The 27,664-nt window shown below is 44.3% G+C and overlaps 1 protein-coding gene across 1 annotated transcript; it reads right to left on the bottom strand.

Moving 5' to 3' along the window:
* Positions 1-991: 991 nt before the first annotated feature.
* LOC142140554 (F-box only protein 40-like) lies at positions 992-26,593 on the bottom strand. Its single transcript, XM_075198263.1, has 3 exons — positions 26,506-26,593; positions 2,899-4,791; positions 992-2,594 (listed from the first exon to the last, which is right to left on the bottom strand). The coding sequence occupies exons 2-3, from the start codon at positions 4,567-4,569 to the stop codon at positions 2,400-2,402; spliced, it is 1,866 nt and encodes a 621-aa protein (XP_075054364.1). The 5' UTR covers positions 4,570-4,791; positions 26,506-26,593; the 3' UTR covers positions 992-2,399.
* Positions 26,594-27,664: the final 1,071 nt, after the last annotated feature.

Genomic DNA, 27,664 nt, shown 5'->3' with positions numbered 1-27,664 from the left:
ACCGAGCACTGGATGCGGAAAATGAGCACTATACAATATAAAAATTGGCATTTATTGTATTTACGACAGCCATTAAGTAACAACTGAAGTGTAACTGATGTGAACAGTTCTCTGTACAGCGCTGCGGGATTAGTGGCTCTATATAAATAAATAGAAGATGATGATGATGATAATGATGAAGTGCAATATAAGAATCTATATATACATGTGTTTTATACATACAATGTAACTTCATATCCTGAATATAGCTAAATAATCACTTGTACATTGTGCATTATTATTAACTTCTAAATTAATTTAAATATACTGATTCATATGTAAATATTGTATGATGTAGAAAAACCACCCCAAGGTTCCTTGAGAAACCAAGTAAAGTAAAATAAGTGTTGTGACTAATATCAGCCACTAGATGGCACCCTGACTTGCTGGTAAATAGAGAAAGAAAACCAACACTTGGACAACCCATGTTCTGATGTCAGAGGTGCAAATGGAAGGGTTGGTTTGTTTTTTTTGCATGCAACAAAATTACTGTCTGTTTTTGCATGTAGCATTCAAATCCTGGGCAGCTTTATTTGGACACTATGATTTGGGTTAGGACCCGCTCCCTCCTAACACCAAATCTGGCAAACCAGACATTTTAAATGTACCCCACCCCCTGAAGCGCACCATGGTTTTCCTTCACTGGGTCTATTAATGAGGTTACCACTGGCAATAGTTGCTCAATGATATATGAATGCTAAATCGCAGAGTCTGTCTTTTATAAATGTGTAGTTACTGCAGTGTGCAGATCACCCCCCACGGCTGGCCTGCAGGAAGGTGTAGTATAAGGAGATATTGGGGAATAATCTGTGCTGGTACATTAGAAGGATGGAGACGATGTGGCTATCTGTCAATATTCTACATAAATTCTCTATATCTTTATGTGATACTGTACAGCAGGGTGCAGAGCTTAGCAGCCTCTGAGACAATATAAGATTATAGCATACTTGCCAACTCTCCCGGAATGTCCGGGAGACTCCCGCATTTTGGGGGAGTCTCCCGGACTCCCGGAGGAGTATGGCAAAATCCCGCATTTACAGAAATAGGGCCACAATACCGCGATTCTCCGGGAATCGCGGCATTTGGCCCCGCCCCTGACTGTAAAATGACGCGTTTGCGTCATTGCGTCACGGGGGGCGGGTCCAAAATGACGCGATTTTGGAGCCCCGCCCCCCGCACGCCCACCTCCTCCACTGAATCTCCCGGAAAGCAATGGGAGAAAGTCGGCAAGTATGGATTATAGCTGCCGAATACGTAAAATAGTTTCCGTGGACACTTAGTTACTGAGCCGCTCCATCTAAGCACATCACTTGCGGTATTGTCCCTGCGCACCTTAGCGCAGCGCCCACTGCATGTTTCCTGGATTTAACTATAACATTTTTATTTTTTTAACATTCTCATATTCAATAAACATCAACGTGAAAAGGCCAGAGAACAGGAAGAGATGTAAGAAATGCATCTAACAGACCAATCCTATTGCTTAGTTGGTCAACTCTGCTCTCACGCGGTGACAGACCTGTAACTCATCCAAAACTGACGCAAATGGGCTGTTTATTCAATGCATAAATGGAAGGTGGCATTACGCACTTTATTGTGCAAATCTATATACATAACCATATCTACCCAATCTCCATAAAAGTTCCATAACCCATTTTATTTTATCTAAATAACTTTCCCATCTCAGCATGAACTGCCCTAAATATGTGGAGGTCCCGGAGGTCTTTAATAACCTTCAGCCGCTATGTCTGCTTGAGAGGTCGGCCACACCCTGTCCATCACCCCTCTGGGACCTTGCCCTCGGAAGTATCTTTAACGGGTTGTCTTACCAATAACCTACATGCAATGCACTGTTATGTTACATTGTATTCCTGCAGTGGGTCCCTTATGTCCCAGTTCAACACTGTGACTGCATGAATCTAAATGTACGTATGGAGACTTACTCTGTGCGTCTATGCACCAATCCCTGCATGTGTCAGTATGTGATTGGCCCAGCTCAGCAAATGGTGGTCATGTGACCATGCCGGAGATGGGACAAGGTTGGATGAATCATGTAGGTGAGAATAGCCCACATTCAGTAGGTAATATGGTGGGAGGTTGTCACTGGAAGCATGAGGGTTATACTGGATAGGGGTGGGATGGACACATCATGGAGAAAAAAGGGTTAATATTTGGTAGTTGAGTTGGCTTAGACTACAGGATTATTCCACATCATGGAGGGGTTTGGTGAGGAGGGACTTTGGACCGGTAAAGCTAACTAGCGGTTAATATGATTGGTTTCATGTAATAGAAACCAATCATATTATAACCAATAATCACCTCCCCCCCCCCCCCTCTCTCAGTGATTGTTCTTCATTCAGGGGTCAACGATTAAGTCTTCCAAGGTTTAATAAACTCTGCTTTTCCTGCTGAGGACCAGACACACTGGGCAGCTGGAATGGATCCTCTTTCCGCTCCGGGGAATTAAACGGACAAACCTTCAGGTGTTCAGACATGGAAGAGATGTCATCAAACTTCCACCGGTGGACAGGAGAGAAGAGGCTGCTGAAGTTCCAGATCTGAAACAGGAGAAGAGAACAAAGGATCATGGAGTCTTGTAGGCATCCACTCCAGTCATGCTCATGAGATATGTTCTGTATGTTCCAGCACAATGTTCAGTAGGTCTATATTTGCATTTATATTTCCCAGTACATAGGTCTAACGCTGGTCCAATGTACTGGGAAGTATAAACGCAAATAAAGGACTATTATGGGAGGAGGGCGACATAAATGGATAAGAAGAGGGAACACTTTTTGTCCCTCTCATGTAAATGAATCTCTGCTTCGATAAATGACCTTACAGTCTCTGTGATCAGACACTTACCTTCCTTCGACATCTCCATGACGTTCCACCATGTGAGTAGGTCTTCTTCTCCCAGTACAAATGAACCATCCCCCTCTCCTGTAACAACATGGCACAGACGTCTCTCATGAGAGATGATACCTGGGAGAGCTGACACAGGCTGAAACTATCCAGGAACCCAGCAATATGTTGAAGGATCTCTAACGGGAGACCGGTCAGGGGATCTTTGCTCTTTCCTCGATGGCTTCTTGAAAAGTTGGGTTTTATCCCCTCATACAAAGCACAATCGACTTGTGGCTTAAGTGCAAATGTCTTCAACTGCTTGCTATAGATAACGTGTGACTTTTGGCCTTCAGGCCGAAACCTGTTTTGTAAGAAGGTGCAACCCAGATAAGAGAGTGGGCAACGTTGCTGGAACCAACCGCCGAGGGAGGACTGTATGTCTGAGTGGACATTCTTATAGTGTGAGGAAAACTCATCCCTGCGGAAGAAAAGGTTACATGAGAATGAGAAAGAGGAATTATTCTTGTTGTGCCTCCTGTTTACACATTCACTCTCCGTGTCCAAGTACAGGCCTACATTTCTCATGTTCTTTTCAGCCAGAATATCTGATAAAACCGCCTTCCTAGAGAAGAGATCTAAGCCAAAATCATAAGTCTGCGTTCCAAAGTCAATAAGCAAGCCATCGAGGGCCTTCATCTCTGCTATGGCATGACCCTTCAGCTCCCTCTCAAGAGCACACAGCAAGGTGGTGTTAACAATGTTTACCAGTGGCAAGTCTTCTGCTCTAAGGTCAGAGGTGTCCAACAGCTTCTGTGCTTTCTCTCTCTTGGGGAGTTCGTCCCCAAGTTTGGCTCTTCTGCTGCAGTAGCTTGTTGGAACTTTGAAGGTGCACACAGTCTTCACTGTTTGGGGTTCCAGATTACCATAAACAAAGTCCTTTTCTTTAGGGGTACACGCAGCTATCTGTCCGAATCGGATGAGCATGCTGCCATGGTGCACTAGGTACATGTTGTAGCTTCCGCAATCCATTTCAGTTTTCAGTCTTTCCAGGACGCCCTCCTGCCATGGAGCAGTACCAGTTTTCTCCCTCTCCAGCCTCACAGTCTCCTCAAACTTTTTGACTTGATCTGGTTCTTGCTCTTTCTCTACTTTTATGTTGGGTTTATTGTCATGTGGCTTACTAGTGCTGATGGACTGGCTGTTGTTCTGACTTTGTTTTGAGTTCAGACACTTTGCTGCTGACTTGTCTTTGCTAAAAATATTATCCCACTCTGCGAAGCTGTCTAAATTTAGATCACCTTTTCCCTGAGCCAAAGCCTCTCGTTCATGCTGGGTGAGCTCAACCATTTCTCCATTACTCATCACCAAGTTTTCCCCATTTTCCAGATCACACCCCCCTACAGCTCCGGTGTCCTGGTCCATGTTAGGTGTTTCTCCATTTATTATGTTTTTGGGTTGTTCGGAGAGCTCTGGGAAAAGTTCAGCCATTTTAAGGGAGCCAAAGAGAATATTTTGATCCCTCAGAGATAAGGCCACATCCAGGCATTCCTCTCGGTCTCCTTCCTTCAGAATATTCTCATAAAGTGTTTGATCCCTGTCGATAATGGGCCAGCGATTCCAGTCCATAGAGCAGCAGACCACACTGGCCGGGCAAACTTCCAGGTGCTTTGCCTGCTTGCATCGAGACATAGATGGGGCAGCCAAACACAGAGTTGAGGGCAGGGGAACCCGTTCATGGGGGGCATAGCAGGTGGTGTTCCTCTTCTTTGCATAGGTGGAACCTGCGCCACAGTACAAGCGGCAGCTGATCACCACACAGGAGATGCCGGTGTTGATGGGGGCTTGACAATGCTGACTGAAACATTTCTCGCAGTGTCTATGCTGTCCTGGCGGGGGTCTCTGTGCCCTTCTCTTCATGTAGTAATAAAAAATTAAGATAAATAACAATAAATGACATATACTTTTACATAAATCATCTATATATTATGCAGTAAATACCTACTCATTGCTTATGCTGGTCACTCATGGAGCGATAGGGAAGGTCAACTTGGTTGTTTCTGACCAGACTCACAGGATTGAAAATCTCAAAATCTGATTGAGATGAATCAGATTTTATTGGATATGCTGGAAATTTTGATCAACTGATGAACACATCATACACGTCTTTATTGTTTTGGCTGACTACACAAAATTGGACCCTTCTCTAGAGTAAGATGTGTGATCTGGTTATTTGGTGATCGATAGGAATGACCGAATCTTCCAGTGTGGCCAGCACAAACATAACAATAATCAAACAATAAGAATATTATGAAATGTGGTTAAACTATACCTTTTCTTGTCTAATAGCAACATTAATCTATGGGAAGGAAGAAACAAGTTATTCATTGCAGGATTGTTGGTGAGTGTTTAGAAATTAATCTATTATTTATTCATAGTCCAGTAGTCCAGGTTCATTAGTCCAGGCTCATTAGCCAGGCACTGAGAGCATGACAGTGTTATATTAATATGATTATTACATTATTACACATCATGATAATGTTATATTAATATAATTATTAGAATATTACTCGTTTTTACAAGGTTATACGCAACCTGCGTTTACCATTGCGTAAGAGACCAGTCAGTCCCTGCTCAGCGTTCTCTTCTTCTGGTCCAGGGTCCAGAACTTATCCTGCTCTCATTAGTGCTATGTTGGGAGAAAAATACATGAAACAGCTGCATGGCGAATTTTCTTTTCTCTTTTTTTTTAATAAAGTGATTTTTCCTCCAGCTTCTCCAGAATTCATCCCGTGTGTCTTGTTCCCTACACTCCCTACTGTAAATTATATGGATATTAGAAGCCACCAAGGAGTTCCGCGACCATATAAATGTAGGAGTCTGTAAGTCGAGAACATTTATACAGGTCGCAAAAAACTGGGTTTACTACCGATATCCAAAATAATTTATAGTAGAAGGTGCATTATTATAGTATTATTATAATAAACAAGGTTTCCTGAAGAACACAGCTGTGATGACAACAGAACAGATTGTTTTTCTACAGAGATTATAGTTTATACTTATAATAGCATCAGTGGTGCATTGTACAAATATTAACAGAGCTGTAATATTGTCCCCTTATCACTGTATAGAATATATTCAGCATTATATGGTGGATGGAGAACGAGGACGGAGCCGCTTACTGGACCAATGTAGTGGGTACGTTCAATATACATTGTATTATCATCATCATTTATAAAGCGCCAGCAGATTCTGTAGTGCTGTACAATTGGGAACAAACGGTAATGTAACAATACTGAGTAATACATACATACGTAGAGGTAAGGGGGCCCTATGTGTACGCTCTATGTACAGGATCAGGGCCTTATACTATATATTGCCCCTTGTCATTTTCCTATCAGTTCTGTCCCGTGCTGGAGGGAATATTGATAATAAATACATGCTCACAGGATAACACGGTGTGATAATGAAGGCGGCACAGTGTAATGATGAAGGAGGGCACGGTGGGATGATGAAGGGGGCACGGTGTGATGATGAAGGCGCCACGGTGTCATGATGAAGGAGGGCACAGTAGGATGATGAAGGCGACACGGTGTCATGATGAAGGTGGCACAGTAGGATGATGAATGAGGCACGGTGTGATGATGAAGGGGGCACAGTAGGATGATGAAGGGGGCACAGTGTGATAAAGGGGGCACAGTAGGATGATGAAGGGGGCACGGTGTGATGATGAAGGTGGCACGGTGTGATGATGAAGGTGGCACAGTAGGATGATGAATGAGGCACGGTGTGATGATGAAGGTGGCACGGTGTGATGATGAAGGTGGCACGGTGTGATGATGAAGGCGGCACAGTAGGATGATGAATGAGGCACGGTTGTGATGATGAAGGTGGCACAGTAGGATGATGAAGGTGGCACGGTGTGATGATGAAGGTGGCACAGTAGGATGATGAAGGTGGCACGGTGTGATGATGAAGGGGGCACAGTAGGATGATGAATGAGGCACGGTGTGATGATGAAGGTGGCACAGTAGGATGATGAAGGTGGCACGGTGTAATGATGAAGGTGGCACGGTGTGATGATGAAGGTGGCACGGTGTGATGATGAATGAGGCACGGTGTGATGATGAAGGTGGCACAGTAGGATGATGAAGGTGGCACGGTGTGATGATGAAGGTGGCACAGTAGGATGATGAATGAGGCACGGTGTGTGATGATGAAGGGGGTACAGTAGGATGATGAATGAGGCACGGTGTGATGATGAAGGGGGTACGGTGTGATGATGAAGGGGGTACAGTAGGATGATGAATGAGGCACGGTGTGATGATGAAGGGGGTACGGTGTGATGATGAAGGCAGGCACGGTGTGATGATGAAGGGGGCACAGTAGGATGATGAAGGTGGCACGGTGTGATGATGAAGGTGGCACAGTAGGATGATGAAGGTGGCACGGTGTGATGATGAAGGTGGCACGGTGTGATGATGAAGGGGGCACAGTAGGATGATGAATGAGGCACGGTGTGATGATGAAGGTGGCACAGTAGGATGATGGAAGGTGGCACGGTGTAATGATGAAGGTGGCACGGTGTGATGATGAAGGTGGCACGGTGTGATGATGAAGGCGGCACAGTAGGATGATGAAGGAGGCACGGTTGTGATGATGAAGGTGGCACAGTAGGATGATGAAGGTGGCACGGTGTGATGATGAAGGTGGCACAGTAGGATGATGAATGAGGCACGGTGTGATGATGAAGGGGGCCACAGTAGGATGATGAAGGTGGCACGGTGTGATGATGAAGGGGGTACAGTAGGATGATGAATGAGGCACGGTGTGATGATGAAGGGGGTACGGTGTGATGATGAAGGGGGCACGGTGTAATGATGAAGGCGGCACAGTAGGATGATGAAGGCGGCACGGTGTGATGATGAAGGGGGGCACGGTGTGATGATGAAGGCGGCACAGTGTGATGATGAAGGCGGCACGGTGTGATGATGAAGGGGGCACAGTTGTGATGATGAAGGCGGCACAGTAGGATGATGAAGGCGGCACGGTGTGATGATGAAGGGGGCACGGTGTGATGATGAAGGGGGCACAGTGGTGATGATGAAGGCGGCACGTGTGTGATGATGAAGGGGGCACGGTGTGATGATGAAGGCGGCACAGTGTGATGATGAAGGCGGCACGGTGTGATGATGAATGGGGCACGGTGTAATGATGAAGCGGCACAGTAGGATGATGAAGGCGACACGTGTGTGATGATGAAGGCGGCACGGTGTGATGATGAAGGCGGCACAGTAGGATGATGAAGGCGGCACGGTGTGATGATGAAGGAGGGCACAGTAGGATGATGAAGGCGGCACAGTAGGATGATGAAGGCGGCACGGTGTGATGATGAAGAGGGCACAGTAGGATGACTGAATGAGGCACGGTGTGATGATGAAGGGGGTACAGTAGGATGATGAAGGGGGTACGGTGTGATGATGAAGGTGGCACAGTAGGATGATGAATGAGGCACGGTGTGATGATGAAGGGGGTACAGTAGGATGATGAAGGGGGTACGGTGTGATGATGAAGGTGGCACAGTAGGATGATGAATGAGGCACGGTGTGATGATGAAGGCGGCACGGTGTGATGATGAAGGTGGCACAGTAGGATGATGAATGAGGCACGGTGTGATGATGAAGGGGGTACAGTAGGATGATGAATGAGGCACGGTGTGATGATGAAGGGGGTACGGTGTGATGATGAAGGGGGTACAGTAGGATGATGAATGAGGCACGGTGTGATGATGAAGGGGGTACGGTGTGATGATGAAGGCGGCACGGTGGGATGATGAAGGCAGCACGGTGTGATGATGAAGGTGGCACAGTAGGATGATGAATGAGGCACGGTGTGATGATGAAGGGGGTACAGTAGGATGATGAATGAGGCACGGTGTGATGATGAAGGGGGCACAGTAGGATGATGAATGAGGCACGGTGTGATGATGAAGGTGGCACAGTAGGATGATGAATGAGGCACGGTGTGATGATGAAGAGGGTACAGTAGGATGATGAATGAGGCACGGTGTGATGATGAAGGGGGCACAGTAGGATGATGAATGAGGCACGGTGTGATGATGAAGGGGGTACGGTGTGATGATGAAGGGGGTACAGTAGGATGATGAATGAGGCACGGTGTGATGATGAAGGCGGCACGGTGTGATGATGAAGGCGGCACGGTGGGATGATGAAGGCAGCACGGTGTGATGATGAAGGTGGCACGGTGTGATGATGAAGGGGGCACAGTAGGATGATGAAGGTGGCACGGTGTGATGATGAAGGGGGTACAGTAGGATGATGAATGAGGCACGGTGTGATGATGAAGGAGGGCACGGTGTGATGATGAAGGGGGTACAGTAGGATGATGAATGAGGCACGGTGTGATGATGAAGGGGGTACGGTGTGATGATGAAGGGGGTACAGTAGGATGATGAATGAGGCACGGTGTGATGATGAAGGAGGGCACGGTGTGATGATGAAGGGGGTACAGTAGGATGATGAATGAGGCACGGTGTGATGATGAAGGAGGGCACGGTGTGATGATGAAGGGGGTACGGTGTGATGATGAAGGGGGCACAGTAGGATGATGAATGAGGCACGGTGTGATGATGAAGGGGGCGCGGTGTGATGATGAAGGTGGCACGGTGTGATGATGAAGGCGGCACGGTGGGATGATGAAGGCGGCACAGTAGGATGATGAAAGAGGCACGGTGAAATGATGAAGGAGGCACGGTGTGATGATGAAGGGGGCACAGTAGGATGATGAAGGAGGACACGGTGTGATGATGAAGGGGGCGCGGTGTGATGATGAAGGAGGACACGGTGTGATGATGAAGGGGGCACAGTAGGATGATGAAGGCAGAACAGTGTAATGATGAAGGAGGGCACGGTGTGATGATGAAGGGGGCACATTGTGATGAATGACGGCACAGTAGGATGATGAAAGAGGCACGGTGGGATGATGAAGGGGGCGCGGTGTGATGATGAAGAGGGCACAGTGTGATGAAGGGGGCACAGTAGGATGATGAAGGCGGCACGGAGTAATGATGAAGGAGGGCACGGTGTGATGATGAAGGGGGCACAGTGTGATGAAGGGGGCACAGTAGGATGATGAAGGCGGCACGGAGTAATGATGAAGGAGGGCACGGTGTGATGATGAAGGGGGCACAATGTGATGATGAAGGGGGCGCAGTGTGATGAAGGAGGGCACAGTAGGATGATGAAGGGGGCACAGTAGGATGATGAAGGGGGCGCGGTGTGATGTTGAAGAGGGCACAGTGTGATGAAGGAGGCACGGTGTGATGATGAAGGGGGCACAGTAGGATGATGAAGGGGGCGCGGTGTGATGTTGAAGAGGGCACAATGTGATGAAGGAGGGCACAGTAGGATGATGATTGGGGCATGATGTGATGATGAAGGGGGCGCGGTGTGATAATGAAGGAGGGGGATTTTTTTATCTTTTATACTTTTCACCAAATTAATTTGCCAAAAATGTAAGATATTATTACAAAGAATACATATTCTTCCTATAGCAATAAATGCTCGCTGATTATTGTATTTCTTTGTATTACTCTCTTTATTAAACTTTATTAAATGATTTGTTTTAAAAGAAGAAAAGCAATATCAAATGAACAAATAATTTATAAAACAGGAGGACGCAAATGTAATTTTTGTAGGGGGATGCCGACATGCTAACACCGACGCTGAGTATATCTATAGTAACTGTCCTCTAGGAATGCACTGTAAGCTTTTGGTGCTTACATTCTGATTTGGTGAATGTGTGCTGCCATCTTGTGGCCAATTTATATACTACATCTTGTATCTAACATATCTTACACTATCCACCACATGCCCAAAGGGTCTGGTTTAACTACTGAATATTATATTGTGACCTGTCAGTATACTGAACAAAATTAATGCAAGCAAAGAGAATACGTTCACGACTGCGATATGGGGACTGAAAGACCATCTTTCCCAAACAGCTAGGCAACTTCAGCTTAACGAACTGAGAATAGGAGACATATGCAGGAGATAGAAAAACAGAAAAAACTCACAGTGATCATGTATAACACAAAAATAAATTTGAAACAAATTGGATGATCTAGAGAATAGACCAGAAGAAATAATCTTCATTTAATGGGTCTCTCGGAATCAATCAAGGGTTCAGCTTTGACAGAGTTTCTGTCTGTAATGTTGCTAAAAATCCTAAAGACAGAAAAAGTATACTCCATAGAAATTGAACGAGACCATAGACTTGGGCCAACCAGAGAATATATAAAAGATAAACCTGAGAACGGTCATATTTAAGTTCCTCAATCACGCTCATAGAACAGCAATATGAATGCCGCCAAGAAAATTGCTGCAATTGCCGAGGAGGGCAAGCGCTCGCTACTTTCCTAGACAATTCCGCAAAAATTTCCAGGAATGCACCAAAGTGGTGAAGGCAGGAAGGACATTTATCTTATTGTATCCAGCAAGACTGAGGTTGTCAGATGACAGAGAACAGATCAGATGATAAATTACCGCCCCATCTCCCAGCTCCCATGCCCCTCCAAGCTTCCTGAGAGAATTGCCTACACCCGCCTCACACACTTTCTTACAGCAAACAACCTATTGGATCCTCTTCAGTCAGGCTTTCGCTCTCAACACTCCACAGAGACTGCGCTGACCAAGGTTGTCAATGATTTGATCACAGCAAAAAATAATAACCAATACTCTCTTCTAATTCTCCTGGATCTCTCTGCTGCATTCGACACTGTTGACCACTCTCTCCTCATACAAACGCTACAATCCCTAGGTCTTGAAGGCACTGTCCTATCCTGGTTCTCATCCTACCTATCTAATCGCTCTTTCAGTGTTAATTTCTCTGGATCCACCTCTGCTCCGCTTTCTTTATCAGTTGGAGTTCCACAAGGCTCAGTCCTAGGTCCTCTGCTATTCTCTATCTACACCACTTCTCTTGGTTAACTAATAAGCTCCTTTGGATTTCAGCATCATCTCTATGTGGATGATACACAAATCTATCTATCCTCTCCTGATCTTTCACCATCTGTGTTGTCTCGCGTTACTGACTGTCTTTCTGCCATTTCATCTTGGATGTCTTCTCGCCAACTCAAACTCAATCTTTCAAAAACTGAATTAATAATATTCCCACCCAAAAACAGAAGCTTCCTGCCTGACATTTCTATTTCTGTCGATAACATGACCATAAATCCCACCCCGCAGGCTCGTTGCCTAGGTGTAATCCTTGATTCACAACTGTCGTTTATTCCCCACATCAACTCTATATCTAAATCATGTTACATACACCTAAAGAACATTTCCAGAATACGCACATATCTGACACAAAACACTGCAAAAACATTAATTCATGCACTCATCATCTCCCGCATCGACTATTGCAATTCCCTCCTTACTGGTCTTCCCAAAGTCAGACTTGCACCCCTACAATCTATTTTGTAAGCAGCGGCTAGATTGATTTTCCTTACAAACCGTTCTTCCTCTGCTGAGCCACTCTGTCAGTCTCTACATTGGCTGCCTGTATATTAACGAATCCAATATAAAATTCTTCTACTAACATACAAGGCCATCAACAAAATTGCACCGACATACATTTCCTCACTTGTCTCGAAATATCTCCCTACTCGACAACTCCGTTCTGCACAAGATCTACGTCTCTCCTCCACTCTCATCACATCCTCACATTCTCGGTTACAGGATTTTTTCCAGGCTGCACCCACGTTGTGGAATTCCCTCCCTCGCACAGTAAGACTTTCCTCTAGTCTTCAAACCTTCAAGCGTTCACTGAAAACCCACCTCTTCAGACAGGGTTATGATATTCCTCAACCACCATCTTAATTTCCCTAGATTACCCTATTACCATCCTCTACACAGCTAACGCAAGACAACAACCCTCTGACCAACATTGCTACACACACAGCCCACTCAGTACTTTTACCTTTGCGTTCTAGCTGGTCCATTGTGCAATATGATGTAACACATGTCCTTGTGTTTCTAACTCCCATTGTCCTATAGATTGTAAGCTTGCGAGCAGTGTTCTCTTACCTCTCTGTCTGTATGTATTACCCAGTATTGTCTTATCAGTGTTTGTTCCCAATTGTAAAGCGCTACAGAATTTGCTGGCGCTATATAAATAAAAGTTGATGATGATGATTTTAACAGGGGAAGATGCTCGGACATTTCTTGCAGGTGAGGAAATGGAAGTAGAGGATATGGTCCAGGAATGAGCTGGTTCTTAACAGAGATTTCTGATGGGTTCTGGCTCATCGTCTCGTAAATCTCTGTGACTTTATAAGAAATGGAGCAACTCAGATATCCTGCTGACTTGTTAATCTTTTTAAGTACGATTATTGTGTTACGATTTCAAATTTAGCTATGTAGTAAATGTTTGCGCTCCAGGTGTATAGGTTATAAAGTTACACATCTTCACATTAAAACATTTCCTATACCTGTCCGCTACTTGCTATTTGGCTTTTCTGACAGGCAACCAGACAACTTTAACGTTTACTGTTTATTGTCTAATGTTTAGTATCTATTATTCAGTATATTTCCTGCATCTTCAGCTAAGCATTACAAGTCGTTTTAAATCTTACATACATTCTGATTTTCGCTCAAAATACCCGCCATGGGGATAGGGAGGTAGAAGTTAAGTGCTACAAAAATTTCATTGAATGCATTTGACCAGGGCCATCTTTTCCATTGGGCACGATGGGCAGCTGCCCGGGGGCCCCACGGTCAAGGGGGCCCCATAGGCAGGGCTCTTAATGAGAATAAATAATCCTGCAAAAGAAAAAAACCTGCAAAAAAAACCTTCAAGGGTCACTGAGCAAGTACATATATCTATCTATCTGTATCTCTATTTATCTATATCTATATCTGTATCTGTATACATCTATATATCTATATCTATATCTAGGGGCCCCGGTGTACTGCTTTGCCCTGGGGCCCATAATGTTGTTAAGATGGCCCTGCATTTGACCTTGAGGAAACTTAGGGATCTACAATTATAATTACTACTCACTGTTATTTGGTTCTGTATTGTATGTTTCAAGATGTGTTGTACAGTTATTCAGGGTTGTGAGGGTTGGGGAAAAAATCTGCTAAATATAAATATGCCATAAAGGTAACTTGACCTGATGATGCAATGACAATTTTATTATCCCAAACACTAGAACAAATATTTATTAAATGATTATCCTTAAATTATGGTCCTGGAACATAGACGCTATAAATTCCCCTATAAAACAAAGAGCAAACTTAAAGCTGATGTGACTTTCCTTCAGGAGACGCATTTAACAGACAGGGAGCTTGGGGAACTTAGTATATTAAGGGAAACCACGCTTGCATACGCTTCTTACAATTCCAAATATAGAGGGTGGTGATTTTGAGAAAAACTTTGTTACAGACTGAGATGCAGAACAAATAATAGATAAAGATGGGAGGTATATAATTCTGAAGTGCGGTATATGCTTTGCAATATATACACCCCAAATAATTATTTCTAAATATAATCATCCATCAATATGGATTCAAAATGAATAGTAGGAAAAGTGCTACATCTAAACATTATGACAGGAAGGAAGTTGCTCAAGGCTTTGGATATATAATAAAACAACTAGTGTTGGCAAAAGTCTGGGGAAAAGGGCACCCAGCAAAACCAGTACAATCGTTTACCAGCAGCGCATCTCTATGTTCAGGATCGATTATTTCCTAATCTCATTCTCTTGTTTTTAAGACACTGGTTGCTGAAATAGAAACCATAGGATTATATGGGTCAAGGGGTACTCTCTACAAATTCTAACACAGTTGTAGGAACATTGTCACCTGTCCCAAACGCATGACAAGAAGTCAGTGGAAAAATAGGTTTAGATTCTACCACAGTAGCATGTGTGACATTCACACCATTACACATCTCACTATTAGTAGGGGTTCATCATCATCATCATCATCAACATTTATTTATATAGCGCCAGCAAATTACGTAGCGCTTTACAATTGGGAACAAACATTAATAAGACAATACTGGGTAATACATACAGACAGAGAGGTAAGAGGACCCTGCTCACAAGCTTACAATCTATAGGACAATGGGAGTTAGAAACACAAGGGCATGTGCTACATCATATTGCACAATGGACCAGCCAGACTGCAAAGGTAAAAGTATTGAGTGGGCTTTGTGTTGCAATGTTGGTCAGAAGGTTGTTGTCTTGCGTTAGCTGTGTAGAGGGTGGTAATAGGGTAATCTAGGGATATTAAGATGATGGTTGAGGAATAGGGTTTCCAAATTATCCCCAATTACATCTGGATCTTTGCATAAATCCCCATAATTACAAGAGTTAACACTGGCATCTATCTGCTTCTCACCCTCACGTATCTCTATCACATTACAGGATGCGAAATGACCGCAGAGCATTTCAGGTTCTTCACACAGAGTGACATTTTTCTCTCCGTACAAAAGGCCATTTTCCCAAAAAAATTGTCTTCTTCACCTACAAGACGGGTTTGGCTGACCCTCACCATCACTGCTGATGAACTAAGATTAGTGTTTTGTTCTGCCCTGAAGATATCACTTCCAAGCTTGTCAGTGTGGAACACAGCATGGGGCGGCTCATTCAAATCACTGCCGGAATCTGCAGCTCCTACAGTGAGGGAGGGGGGTGGATGGGGATTAGTTTCTAGAGACCTTCCCTCCACACTTTCCAGGGTTAATGCACAGCTCCTCTGTGCTGCTCTCCAGGTCGCTACTGCTAATACATTTGATTCATTTTCTCACTTTCGGACACCTTCAGAATTGGGTACATGTAAATTGACCTGATTACCTAAAACTTTAGCAGACATGGTATCACATTTATGCACAATCTCACACATTTTGCCCTGATCAAATTCACAACCATGGGGATGTAAAGGGTTAGTCTCTCCAACAAGAGCATTATCATCAAATACATTGACACATAAGCTCTCCCTCTGCATCACAGGTACCTGCAAATCTGCTGAGTATTCTCAGCAGCACATGAAATATCATTACATATTTTGCTGGTCCGCAGAATTCACCTGAGGAACAATAGGGTTAGTTTGCACCAGTGCATCAGAAATTACATCACTTTCATTTATATAAGCAGCGTACATCCTTCCTAAATCAGTTCCCAACAATATCGTGGCAGGCAGATTATCTAGTACCCCAATATCTCGTATTCCTCTGCCAGATCCCCAATCTAGGTACACTCTGGCTAGGGGTACTACAGAATGTAGGCCCCCCAATCCTCGCACAGCAATAATCATCCCGGGAATAATGTTCTCTGGGCTCACGAGTGCTGGATGTACAAGAGTCAGGTCTGTGCCAGAGTCTAACAACCCAAGTGCGACTTGGTGTCCTACCTTAACCGCTTGCAGATTGTCGCTGAGGCGTTCTTGGGGTCCCCCTGCACACAGGACGGCCGGTACTGGCTTTCCTGCCGGGTCCCCCACAGCAGAAGGAGTTGTTCTTTTTGGGGCAATTGACACTGATGTGCTCCACTTCATCACATGTAACACCTGCGGCCAGTTGCCAAAACAGGTTTTCCCCCCGCCCCACTAAAAGGTGCAGCCACAGCTGGTTTGGTTGACGGGGAACTCAAGGGTAATCCTACAGGTTACCTCTCTTACCACGTAGTTTGCCCTGGCACTCGCCAACTCTTCTTTGTTACAGGAGCCCTGGTAACTGTGTACTTGTCGGCCAGGCGGGCAGCTTCTTGCGATGTCTTAGGGTCACGATCCACAACCCATTCTCTCACCTCAGCTGGGCACAGTGTGAGGAACTGCTCCTGGAGAATAAGATCCTTTAGCTTATCATAGTCCAGCACCTGCAATCCCTCAATCCATTGATGCATCATGGATGATAATTGCGATAAGAGTCCGACATAGGTATCAGAGGGACTGCGCCTTGAGTCTTGGAATTTCCTCCGGTAAGCCGCAGGAGTTATGTTGATACTAAGTAATAAGGCTTTCTTAATTGCGACATATTCGCCGTCCAGTTCCGGGGGAAGGTCTGCAAATGCTTCCAAAGCTTTCCCTCTCAGTCCAGGGATTATATAGCTGGCCCACTCACTGGAGTCCAGCTCAAACTGTCGGCAAGTCCTTTCAAATCCCCTGAGGAACGAATCAAAGTCGTCGTCTTTTTCTAACACAGGGACTTGGTCGTGCCTGGGTGTTTTCTTACCTGGACCTCGGTTTGCCGACTGGCTGTTGAGCCTGGCTAGCTCTAACTGGTATTCGCGTTCGGCTCGATGTTCAGCAGCCTCCCTGTCTACTGCAGCGCGGCGTTCGGCAGCCTCCCGGTCTGCTATGCGTTCAGCAGCCTCCCGGTCTGCAGCAGTGCAGCGTTCAGCAGCCTCTTGGAGTTGCTGGATCAGCTGCAGCGATGTTAAAGGATCAGCATCCTTCAGCTGTTTGAGGGCAGCATCCATATAACTGTCCAGTGTAAGTTCTTCACTTCAACAGAGGTATTTGGGGTAATGTCGAGTGTTAACTGCGCTCCTGAAGCAGAGATGCTTTCTCCACTGCCTCCCCCGACACTTAGCTTCTGATCAGCATCCACAAGCGCTTGAATCAGTTGCTGTCGGTTCCTGACGGGGACGACAACAAGTCCTATTTCGACACACAAAGTCAAAAGCTCGTCCTTTTTCATCTGCTTATAGTCAGTGGCCATCCTGGACCTCACACCTCCACCAAATAAAAGATAGAAAAGAAAACAAACAAAAAAAAAGGGGGGGGGAGGAAACAGAAACTCTATGTGCAGTATGTCCTTTAAAATTTTGTAAGCCTTGAGCGTAATCTCCGGTCAATTAGGATGCTGACTCTCTCTAGAATCACACACCACTAATTCACTTAAATTCTTATGATAAAAAGAAAACTATTTTTAATCCCACCGCTGCCAACAGTTTGTCACGAACTCCCAGTCTGTCCCAGATACAGCAATCTGAACAGCTGGCCATGACTGGCGCCACCTTAGTTAATTAACAATGAATACACCTTTTCTGCCACCACATAGGATTTGTTATGGTGTCCTTATGTTCACCAGAACCATTCATTAATGTTTTACACTTAAATCACATACACCTGTAGCATGAGCCTCCCTGGGCTTCGTAAGGTCACAAAGAATCACAGAGAAATAAGATAGATTAAATATGTTTAATCTGAAAAATATTTCCAATGCTTATTTACAAAAAGGTAATAAACAGACATACAATGGGTTGCACAAATGAGTTTCAGAAAATAAAATAGGAAATAAAACCAGAATCTCTACTTACAAGTTCAGGAATTGGCGTGTGAGGAGTACACATTGAAAGAATGGCACATTTCAGTTATGGTAAACCCTCCTCAAAGAAATGGACAATCTGATGTCTGAAACAAGGGATTTTTAAACCATTTCTTGTTGGACTCTTCAACCCCCCACCTTAAGAATTTTCTTTTTCACCTAAGTTTGAGTTTGAGTTTTCCCAAAGTAAATTATCTATCACTAAGATATATGTTTGGCACCTCAGAGAATCTCTCACCTCTGATCTTTCTGCCTGGCTAAGCCTAACTCCTCTGCATACACAAACTACTCAGAGATCTGTTTGTGGGCCTGGCTAGGTACAAAAGACCATTGATACTTGCCTAAGTCAGACTCAGATCAGTTAACAAAATACATTTTGAAAGGTTACATAAAATATTCAGAGTGTTATACATAAATTCAACAGAGAATAACAATCAGTCATTAGATATACTGCATAATCGCCACACTGCTAAAGGAATATAAAGATAAAATATGTATGTTCAATCCAACATCATATTAGATCTTTATATAATTACAAAAATAACATATTTTCCAATTCTTCATTTTACTCAATAAATTCCAACCTAAAGAAAGGAAATGTGACCCATTCTATTGCACTTAAGATAAAAGTCTATTTATATAGTTACAGAGTATAATAATATTGTAGAGGAAGCCAAAACATGGTCTTTATGTATTATTAGTAGTTGGAATTGTTTCAGAACATACAGTATATTACAGCAGAAGGGTGTATAGGAACGCACCATTAAATGTATGTTACATATTACACTAACTGATATAAGTCTCTAAGTCATATAATCAATGCCCTCGGTGTTATATATCCCCATTCTGGTCTTATCATTTTATTCAAAATTTTTGGGATGAAGTTTTGAATTTTATCTATAACATTAGAACTATGGTTGCCAAGTTTTTCCAAACACGATGGAGTTATTAAAAACACTCATTCTGTAGATTTACTAGTCCCAACTTATTACAGACAGTTGTGGTCAGGGGACCCCCAGACAGACATTATTCTTGCACCTTGTTTACTGTCCCACTTGCTCCTATCTCATCACCCCCTCCCTTTAGAATGTAAGATCACACTGGCAGATTCCTCCCATCTCTGTCTCTCTCTGTCTTTCTCGTTTGTCAGTTTTCCTGATTTGTGCCAGTCTATAAGACTGTACAAGGAAGGGCAACTATAATGGTGTATGGCCTACAGCACAAGACACCTGGTCAGACTAAAAGATCTATATGTATAGTTTGGAGCAAAGAAGGGAACAGGGAGACATGATAGAAACTTTAAAATACATCAAGGGTTATAACAAGGTGCAGGAGGGAAACATTCTACAAAGGAAGAGAAGTATTAGAACACGAGGACATGTACTGACACTGGGGGGGAAGAGACGTATTAGAACACGAGGACATGTACTGACACTGGGGGGGAAGAGAAGTATTAGAACACGAGGACCTGTACTGACACTGGAGGGAAGAGAAGTATTAGAACACGAGGACATGTACTGACACTGGGGGGAAGAGAAGTATTAGAACACGAGGACATGTACTGACACTGGGGGGGAAGAGAAGTATTAGAACACGAGGACATGCACTGACACTGGGGGGAAGAGAAGTATTAGGACATGAGGACATGTACTGACACTGGGGGGAAGAGAAGTATTAGAACACGAGGATATGCACTGACACTGGGGGGAAGAGAAGTATTAGAACACGAGGACATGTACTGACACTGGGGGGAAGAGAAGTATTAGAACACGAGGACATGCACTGACACTGGGGGGGAAGAGAAGTATTAGAACACGAGGACATGCACTGACACTGGGGGGAAGAGAAGTATTAGAACACGAGGACATGTACTGACACTGGGGGGAAGAGAAGTATTAGAACACGAGGACATGTACTGACACTGGGGGGAAGAGAAGTATTAGAACACGAGGACATGCACTGACACTGGGGGGAAGAGAAGTATTAGAACACGAGGACATGTACTGACACTGGGGGGAAGAGAAGTATTAGAACACGAGGACATGCACTGACACTGGGGGGAAGAGAAGTATTAGAACACGAGGACATGTACTGACACTGGGGGGAAGAGAAGTATTAGAACACGAGGACATGCACTGACACTGGAGGGAAGAGAAGTATTAGGACACGAGGACATGTACTGACACTGGGGGGAAGAGAAGTATTAGAACACGAGGACATGTACTGACACTGGAGGGAAGAGAAGTATTAGAACACGAGGACAGGCACTGACACTGGAGGGAAGAGAAGTATTAGAACATGAGGACATGCACTGACACTGGGGGGAAGAGAAGTATTAGAACACGAGGACATGCACTGACACTGGGGGGAATAAAAGTATTAGAACACAAGGACATGTACTGACACTGGGGGGGAAGAGAAGTATTAGAACACGAGGACATGTACTGACACTGGGGGGAAGTAGGTTCAGAGGAAATGTGAGGAAGAACTACTTCACAGAAAGGGTAGTGGATAAGTGGAATAACCTCCCATCAGAGGTGGTAGAGGATAATACAGTAGAGCAATTTAAACATGCTTGGGGTAGACATAAGGATATCCTTACAAAGAACTAAGGACCAAATAGGGTTTGAGGTTACCATAGGTTAAAAATTAGACAGATTAGATGGGCCAAGTGGTTCTTATTTTCCCTCAAATTCTATGTTTCTATGTCATGATTTGCTCTTTTATTTGCATCCATGCATCTATAATTCTGCCTATATCCTGTCTATAACCTGTACGGCGCTGTGGACACTTTGTGGCGCCTTATAAATAAAGCATAATAATTATAATGCACTGTGAGACACGCATCTCCTAAAAATATGTTTTTAAGTAAGTGACTGTCGTCTGTCACACGTGCAGTGTCATCGTTCTCACCCGCGGACATCTCCCAGCCCATGTAAATCTAGAAATCAGCTTGTGTAAAGCAGGAAGGGTTTTTTATGAACCCTCCAGTATATGGAACAGGTTAAGAAGATGAAGGGGAACAGTCATATAATTGTTGTTACTTTGCCCCTTCCATTTGTCTAAGTCGTTTTTAATATTATTATAAAATCAGGAATTATTAGTAGAGTAAAGCTGATTATAATGATTACTCGATGCTCGGGAAGCCAAGACACGTAAAAGTAAAAATTTTATCTCCAGTGTTGTGCAACAGGTTGAGTGATATTCGTGTCTAGCACGTCCGTTTTTTGGCATTAATTTCATATTGCACTGTACTGTTGAATCTCCTGGAACAGGTTTGGGAGTGAGGTCATGGGGCGGGGGAGGGGGGTATCACTTTTTGGTTGTTGGACCAACACAGACACCAGCTATATTGTAGTTGGTTGCCAGGGAGCGTGGCGAGTGCTGTTCAAAATTTTGAGTGATGACTCCGAGAAGCCGTTGACAGAAACAAGGGCAGAGGGGCTGTGATAACTGGATAGTCTGATCCTTCTCACATCAGGGCCATGACTGACAAGGGATATTTTGCAGAGTGAACCTGGTGGGTTAGATGTATTATTTGTTTGGTGTTATCCGAAGCCTGTCAGCCTGAGATTCTGACCCCGGTGCATGAAGGAGGTAATTATACTGTACAACCTGGTCTCCTATATACTATATACTTGTGTGAAGTCCAGGTGTACAGACAAAGCTGTGTGATCAGACCAGGCGATGGGGACTATGTCTGCATATTATACCTTTAGGGTCACATATTAAATATGTCATATATCCTCCAGTATTGATTGTCTGGACTTGAGTAATAAATGAAGGCTTTTGTTGAGTCATGTTTAACCTGTGAAATGTCGTAATAGTGATGCACCTTTAACAACGCTACTGCCCCTGTAGGTGCCTGGGGCCGGGGCAGATAGACATTTCACAAACAGACCATAAGCTTCTACTCAACCTTGTAATAGTGGAATCCCACACGGACGTCTCGGGATGACTGTTCCTTTGCTGCTTTAGGAAGTGTACAATGTACAGTGTTTTTAAAAGTGTATAATGAGCTCTATGCAATGTGAACTCCTCTGCCAATGGATTCCAGAGTAATTGCTGCTTGAGCGATGGCCATGCCATGTCAACAGACTCTGGAATACAACTTCCGCGTATATTATTGCGTCCTCTATCTTATCTTTGATCCAGTCACTTGCCGACTTCATGGAGCTGCACTTCTTGGTCCACAGATTCCTGAACTCTTGTCTCAGTAGTGTCGGTCCTCGCACCAATGGACATCAGCTCCATCTTCAGATCTAATCTCCTGCTGCACGGACTTTCTATGATCACGCACTAAGAAGAAAAGCTCCAAGGTGGCGTATTCCTCCAGACTGGAAGTCAGACTTGGTGAGTTACCACCGATTGCAAGACGGGAAACTGGAGGGAGTATGGACACTCCGGATCCACAGCTTGGCCACGGGCCAATCACGGCGCCCGGCCACGGACTAATCATGGCTCCCGACCGTGATGAGGTCATAGGGGAGCGACCGGCCGGGAGATATAGACGGCGCCCACGTGGAGGCCCGGCAGTGCGGTGGGCAGTACCGCTGGAGGCAAGGGGACCTGAGCGAGCAGCAGGAGCCACAGCCACCGCATCAGACAGCACCAGCACAAGTCCAGACAGAGAGCCCTTGTCAGGGCTACGAGCTAACCTGTCTGGTGAAGGTAGAGCAGAGCAGATTATAGCGGAGCAAGAGCACAGCAGTGAGTCCGGGCGGCCAGCACTAGCAGGACCAAAGAGGAGCTACGCTGACGTCGCGAGCGGAGGACCTAGACCAGGTAAGACCCCAGTGGGGACCACCTCTCCCGGGCCCACGCCCGCATTCTATCGGTCACTATTCACCCGGGCCCAAGGCCTTCTTCCTTCGGGCATTAGGTCCGCCCTCCATTTTGGTAGCTCTCGTTAGGTCATATAGCCAAGCCTAGTTCTCCCATAGGGCACCAGGCCCTGAGTAGACCCCCTAGGGCACCAGGCCCTGTGTAGACCCCCTAGGGCACCAGGCCCTTAGGTCACCCCCAGGCTTTAGGCCCCGGCGGTAGAAGCTTGCCTTCATTTCCCTTCTTCCCCCCCTTTCTCTCAGCATTCCCCCCCCGTAGGGGACAGAGTAGGGCAGGAACTCACACACACGGCTGCATTGATATTGTCGGTTGTCATTGGGGTATTGTACTGTGCCATTAGTAGTGTCTTGGGTATTGTACTGTGCCATTAGTAGTGTCTTGGGTATTGTACTGTGCAATTGAGTATTGTATTGGGGTATTATACTGTTGTGGTTGGGCTTGTACGGTGTAGTAGGTGGTGGGGGGGTGTTGTGTTCTATCCGTAGGGGTCGGAAGGTGGTGTGTCGGGACAGATCGCTGGGTGGACTTAACTCGTCCCCTGGCCGTGCATACGGCCTGGGAGGGGCAATTGGGGCGAGCTACGTACCACCCCAGGGAGACGGACTGCGTAGGGTCTCCCAAGCCGGTAAGTGCTGTCTATTCCCTTTTCCTTCCCCTTCCGTGTAGACGCGAGGTAGGGCAGGCCCTTGGGCGGCGGTGTGGCACGACTTCTTCGCGGGCTGGGGGAGATCAGGGTTTCCCTCGGTGCCTTGGGAGTAGTGTTACACAGCCCTTCTGAGTTCTGTGGGCGGTCAGGGCGTTCCGCGGTTCCATTGGGGTGTCTGGTCTGGGCTCCGGCAAGGTTGCCTGACGGTCCCAGGGCAGACGGTGTCTCGAGGGGTAAGACGGAGTCCGCCCGCACGCCGGCAGGATACTGACGGTTCCGGGTGGGGACTGTGATACCCCGCGGCGCACGGCCGCAGAGTGAGTCTTGCCCCCACATTCGGGTGGCCCTCCCCAGTGGGGAGTAGGGAGTTCGGGCGAGAACGTTCTCTACCCCGAACTCTTGGCCCGCGTGGCTTGGCCAGAATAAAACGGGGAGTCGCCAAGCGGGGCTGAGTAACCCTCGGTTCCGGGGCGACATTCCGGACAGCCCCTTCCTTCCCCCGTTGTATTCGTGCCTCTGTTCCTCTCACGTTACAGGAAACCGTGATCGTCGCCGAAGTCTCCACCCCTTGCCGGGCCCCGCCCATAGCGACCCTCGGGATCAGGTGAGAACCTTTCCTCTCGGTTTAGGGGACTCTCCGAGGCGTTCTTCGGGAGTGCCGCTCTCACAGGAGTACAATGGGAAGGGGAAATACCCATCAGGTCCCAAGGGGAAGAGCCAGACAGTCTATAGCAGTGGGTCCTGACTCTCCACAATGAGATGTGAGCTTGTAACTCAAGTAGACACAAGGTCATGGTTTAGCTGCAATAAACAGGCGTTCTTATAAATTACACATGCTTAAAAGAGTTTAATGTTTAGAGAAGAAATATAAAAATTTACATTTTCTTAATAAAAAACTGGAAAAAGGACAAAAATAAAGAATTAAAGTTATATAGTTTAAAATTATATAGTTGTCCCATCAAACATATTTATAAGTTAATCTTCTAATTCTTCCACTGATCACAAGCTAAGAATATTAGGTGCTTCAAAACTGTATTGTCAGCACAGGAGTTGATTAATTACCTGTTGATTCCTACAATCCCAATGATTACACCATGAAGGACAGTTCCAGTTTGACTTGTCCCTGCTCATGGTAATTTCACCTTTTTGTCCTTGAGGCAGAAACTCAGAAAATAACAGGTTAAACCCCACATTCAATACTCAGAAATATTCAGGGGAAAACATCAAAACGATACAAGATGTCTGCCCTTTTTAAGTCTGTATTATAAGTGATAAATATAATATAGTAAATGTATCTCCCAGTTTTGATACTGATCAACTGCTATAGACATAAATGAATGTTTGTTTTCGGTGAGAAAATTTTACCACTGCGATAAATGATCATAAAAAATTATATTTATAGTCAAGATTAGTCTTTATTTGATAAATATCCCTTTGTTATACGTTCTGAACACGAGAGGAATATTCTATAACAAAAGAGGAATCAGAATTTTGCCTAATTTCATTAGGATTCTCCTCCCTTGTGTTCCACATTCTGTAATGTTATATATTCTATTATGTATACTCTCTGCTACTTCTGCCTCTTCTTATGGTTTAGTTAATTCAGCAATAAATAAACACACCTCATGTGGTCGCTTTTATATATTTATTTAGGAATCATCCCTCTAATTAACCAAGGTTGTAAATTAATAAAGAGTTAGAAAACAGCTATAAAAATATTGATTTTCTTAAGAAAGGACTGAAATCGATGAACAACAAACGCTTGAGGTGATATGGTATAAAATTATATAGTCGATCCATCCAACATATTTTTAAGTGAAATTTTAAATTCCTCTGATCTAGCTGATCATGGGCATATAAGATGCTGCAAAACTTTTCTTTATTGCCAGCACATGAGTTAATTGGTTAATTACCTATCGATTCCTATAATCCTAACCGTTAAACATCACCCTGAATGACAGTTCCAGTTTGACCTGTCCTGGCTCATTATAATTTCACCTTTTTGTCCTTAAGAGACAGAAACTCAGAAAATAACAGATGAATAACAGATTAAATTCCACATCCACAACTAAGAAATATTTAGAAATAAAAAGCCTCAAAATTTAAAATAAAATGTTTGGCCTTTTTAATTCTGTATTATAAGTGATACATTTACATTATATATTTTCCTAGTTTCAGATACTCATCCCTCAGTATCGTATAGCTGATAAATTAATGTTAGATTACACATTAAGACGTTGTTTTTTAGTATTTATTTCTGAATCAGCCCTCCAATTATACGGTAGAAAATTATTATAGTTAGACGACAACTATAGAAATGTCGATTGTCTTAGGAAAGAACTGGATAAAGGATAAAGAAAGAACTGGTTAAAGGACAACAATAAACACTTGAGATTATATGGTGTAAAATTATATAGTCGTCCCTTCAAACATATTTATGCATTTTTCGAATTGCTCCTCTGATCACAGGGTAGGGATATAAGATTTTCCAAAACTATTCTTTATTGTTAGTTTTCATAATAGTCTGTTGATTCCTATAATCCTATTGATAAAACACTGAAGGACAGTTCCAGTATGACCTGTCCTCATGCTTAATAGTTTCACCTTTTTGTCCTTGAGAGACAGAAACTCAGAGTAAACTCCACATCCACAACAATATTTAGGAATAAAACATCAAAATTAATGTTATTATAAGTCATATATTTACGTGAGTTCGTTTTTTTCCCGTTTACAAGTACTATCAGCCAGTCCCAGTCTCAGTGCTATAAGCCCAGTCTCCTTACCAGCAGTCTAGTGAATATAATGGAATAGACTCATATATCAGCCCCGTTCCTCAGACTCATTGTGTTTGGCTCAGCAGCCGTTTGATTGTGTCGGAGTCATGTGGAGAGTTATAAATAGCGGTCTATGGGCAGCTCGTCCCCATACAGATCCTCTTACACCTCTGCTGCTCTCATTAACCCTCTCCCTAAAAACTTGGGACCTCCCCTAGTCACCCCCCTACAACTACAAAGTACCAATCCCACTAAGATTACAGGCAGAATATGTAACTTCAGTCATTATCCAGGGGACAGAGTGATCCTAAACTACACTTATAATACAAGTGTCTTTCTTTTATCTTAGATAATATCACAGACACCTGCTGGGTTCAGTAGTGCATCCATTGTGAGGATGTTATTGGTCCCAGCGCAGGGTTCCGCCCCGGGCTGGGTGACTTTGATCAGATTTATGACACCAGGAATACAGGAATACACTCAGGGTCACATTCCAGTGCTATAAAGGATCTCTCCAAATGTCTTGTGACTTTCCTCAAGTCCATAACGTCTTCCTCTGTAAGATGATAGACAAAGTATTAAAGTGAGGTCATGCAGTAGTTACTGTATATGGCCTCAATGGTAGCACAGAAGTAATGGAAGAAAAGAGGGAAGGATTAGTACTTACCAGGAGTGACCCTCCCGCAGGTGTGGTTGGGATGTCGCAGTGTACGCTGGCAGCTTTCTATCCCCCGAGGACCTATTACTCCCCAATCCCCGGAGACATAAGCCGCTTACGGACTGCGGTCTATAGAACCCAGTTCACCAAAGGAAGACACTGAGTCCCAGAGCCACTTGTATTAATAACATAAAATGTTAATAATAATAATAAAAATAATAATTAATATGACCCAGAGGCTTAGATATAAACAGGTCAATCTGACTGGCAACATAAACATGATACATTGATCATCCTGGTAAAGCTATACAACAAAACAGTAATTATTCCCTGCAGGGTTAACACTAAACAGAAAATAAATAAAATCAATGACTACACTTACGAATGCTAATTAATCAATATGTAACCCTTCAATATAGGTAAGCCAACATACAGCAGCACATAATAGGATACAGAAAATAAATAACAGTACAACTAAGAACAGAACAAAGGAAACTGAAGAAAAAGAGA

Source organism: Mixophyes fleayi, chromosome 2 (genome assembly GCF_038048845.1).
Source record: "Mixophyes fleayi isolate aMixFle1 chromosome 2, aMixFle1.hap1, whole genome shotgun sequence".
Taxonomy (NCBI): domain Eukaryota; kingdom Metazoa; phylum Chordata; class Amphibia; order Anura; family Limnodynastidae; genus Mixophyes; species Mixophyes fleayi.
Note: the sequence above shows the minus strand (reverse complement) of the source record. Positions and strands in the feature narration are given on the sequence as shown.

Bases quoted from the DNA above. Each gene is read 5' to 3' on its own strand.
- LOC142140554 (XM_075198263.1), bottom strand. From the start codon at position 4,569: ATGTCTCGATGCAAGCAGGCAAAGCACCTGGAAGTTTGCCCGGCCAGT. The intron at 2,595-2,898 runs GTAAGTGTCTGA...CTCCTGTTTCAG, and splicing joins CATGGAGATGTCGAAGGAAG to ATCTGGAACTTCAGCAGCCT.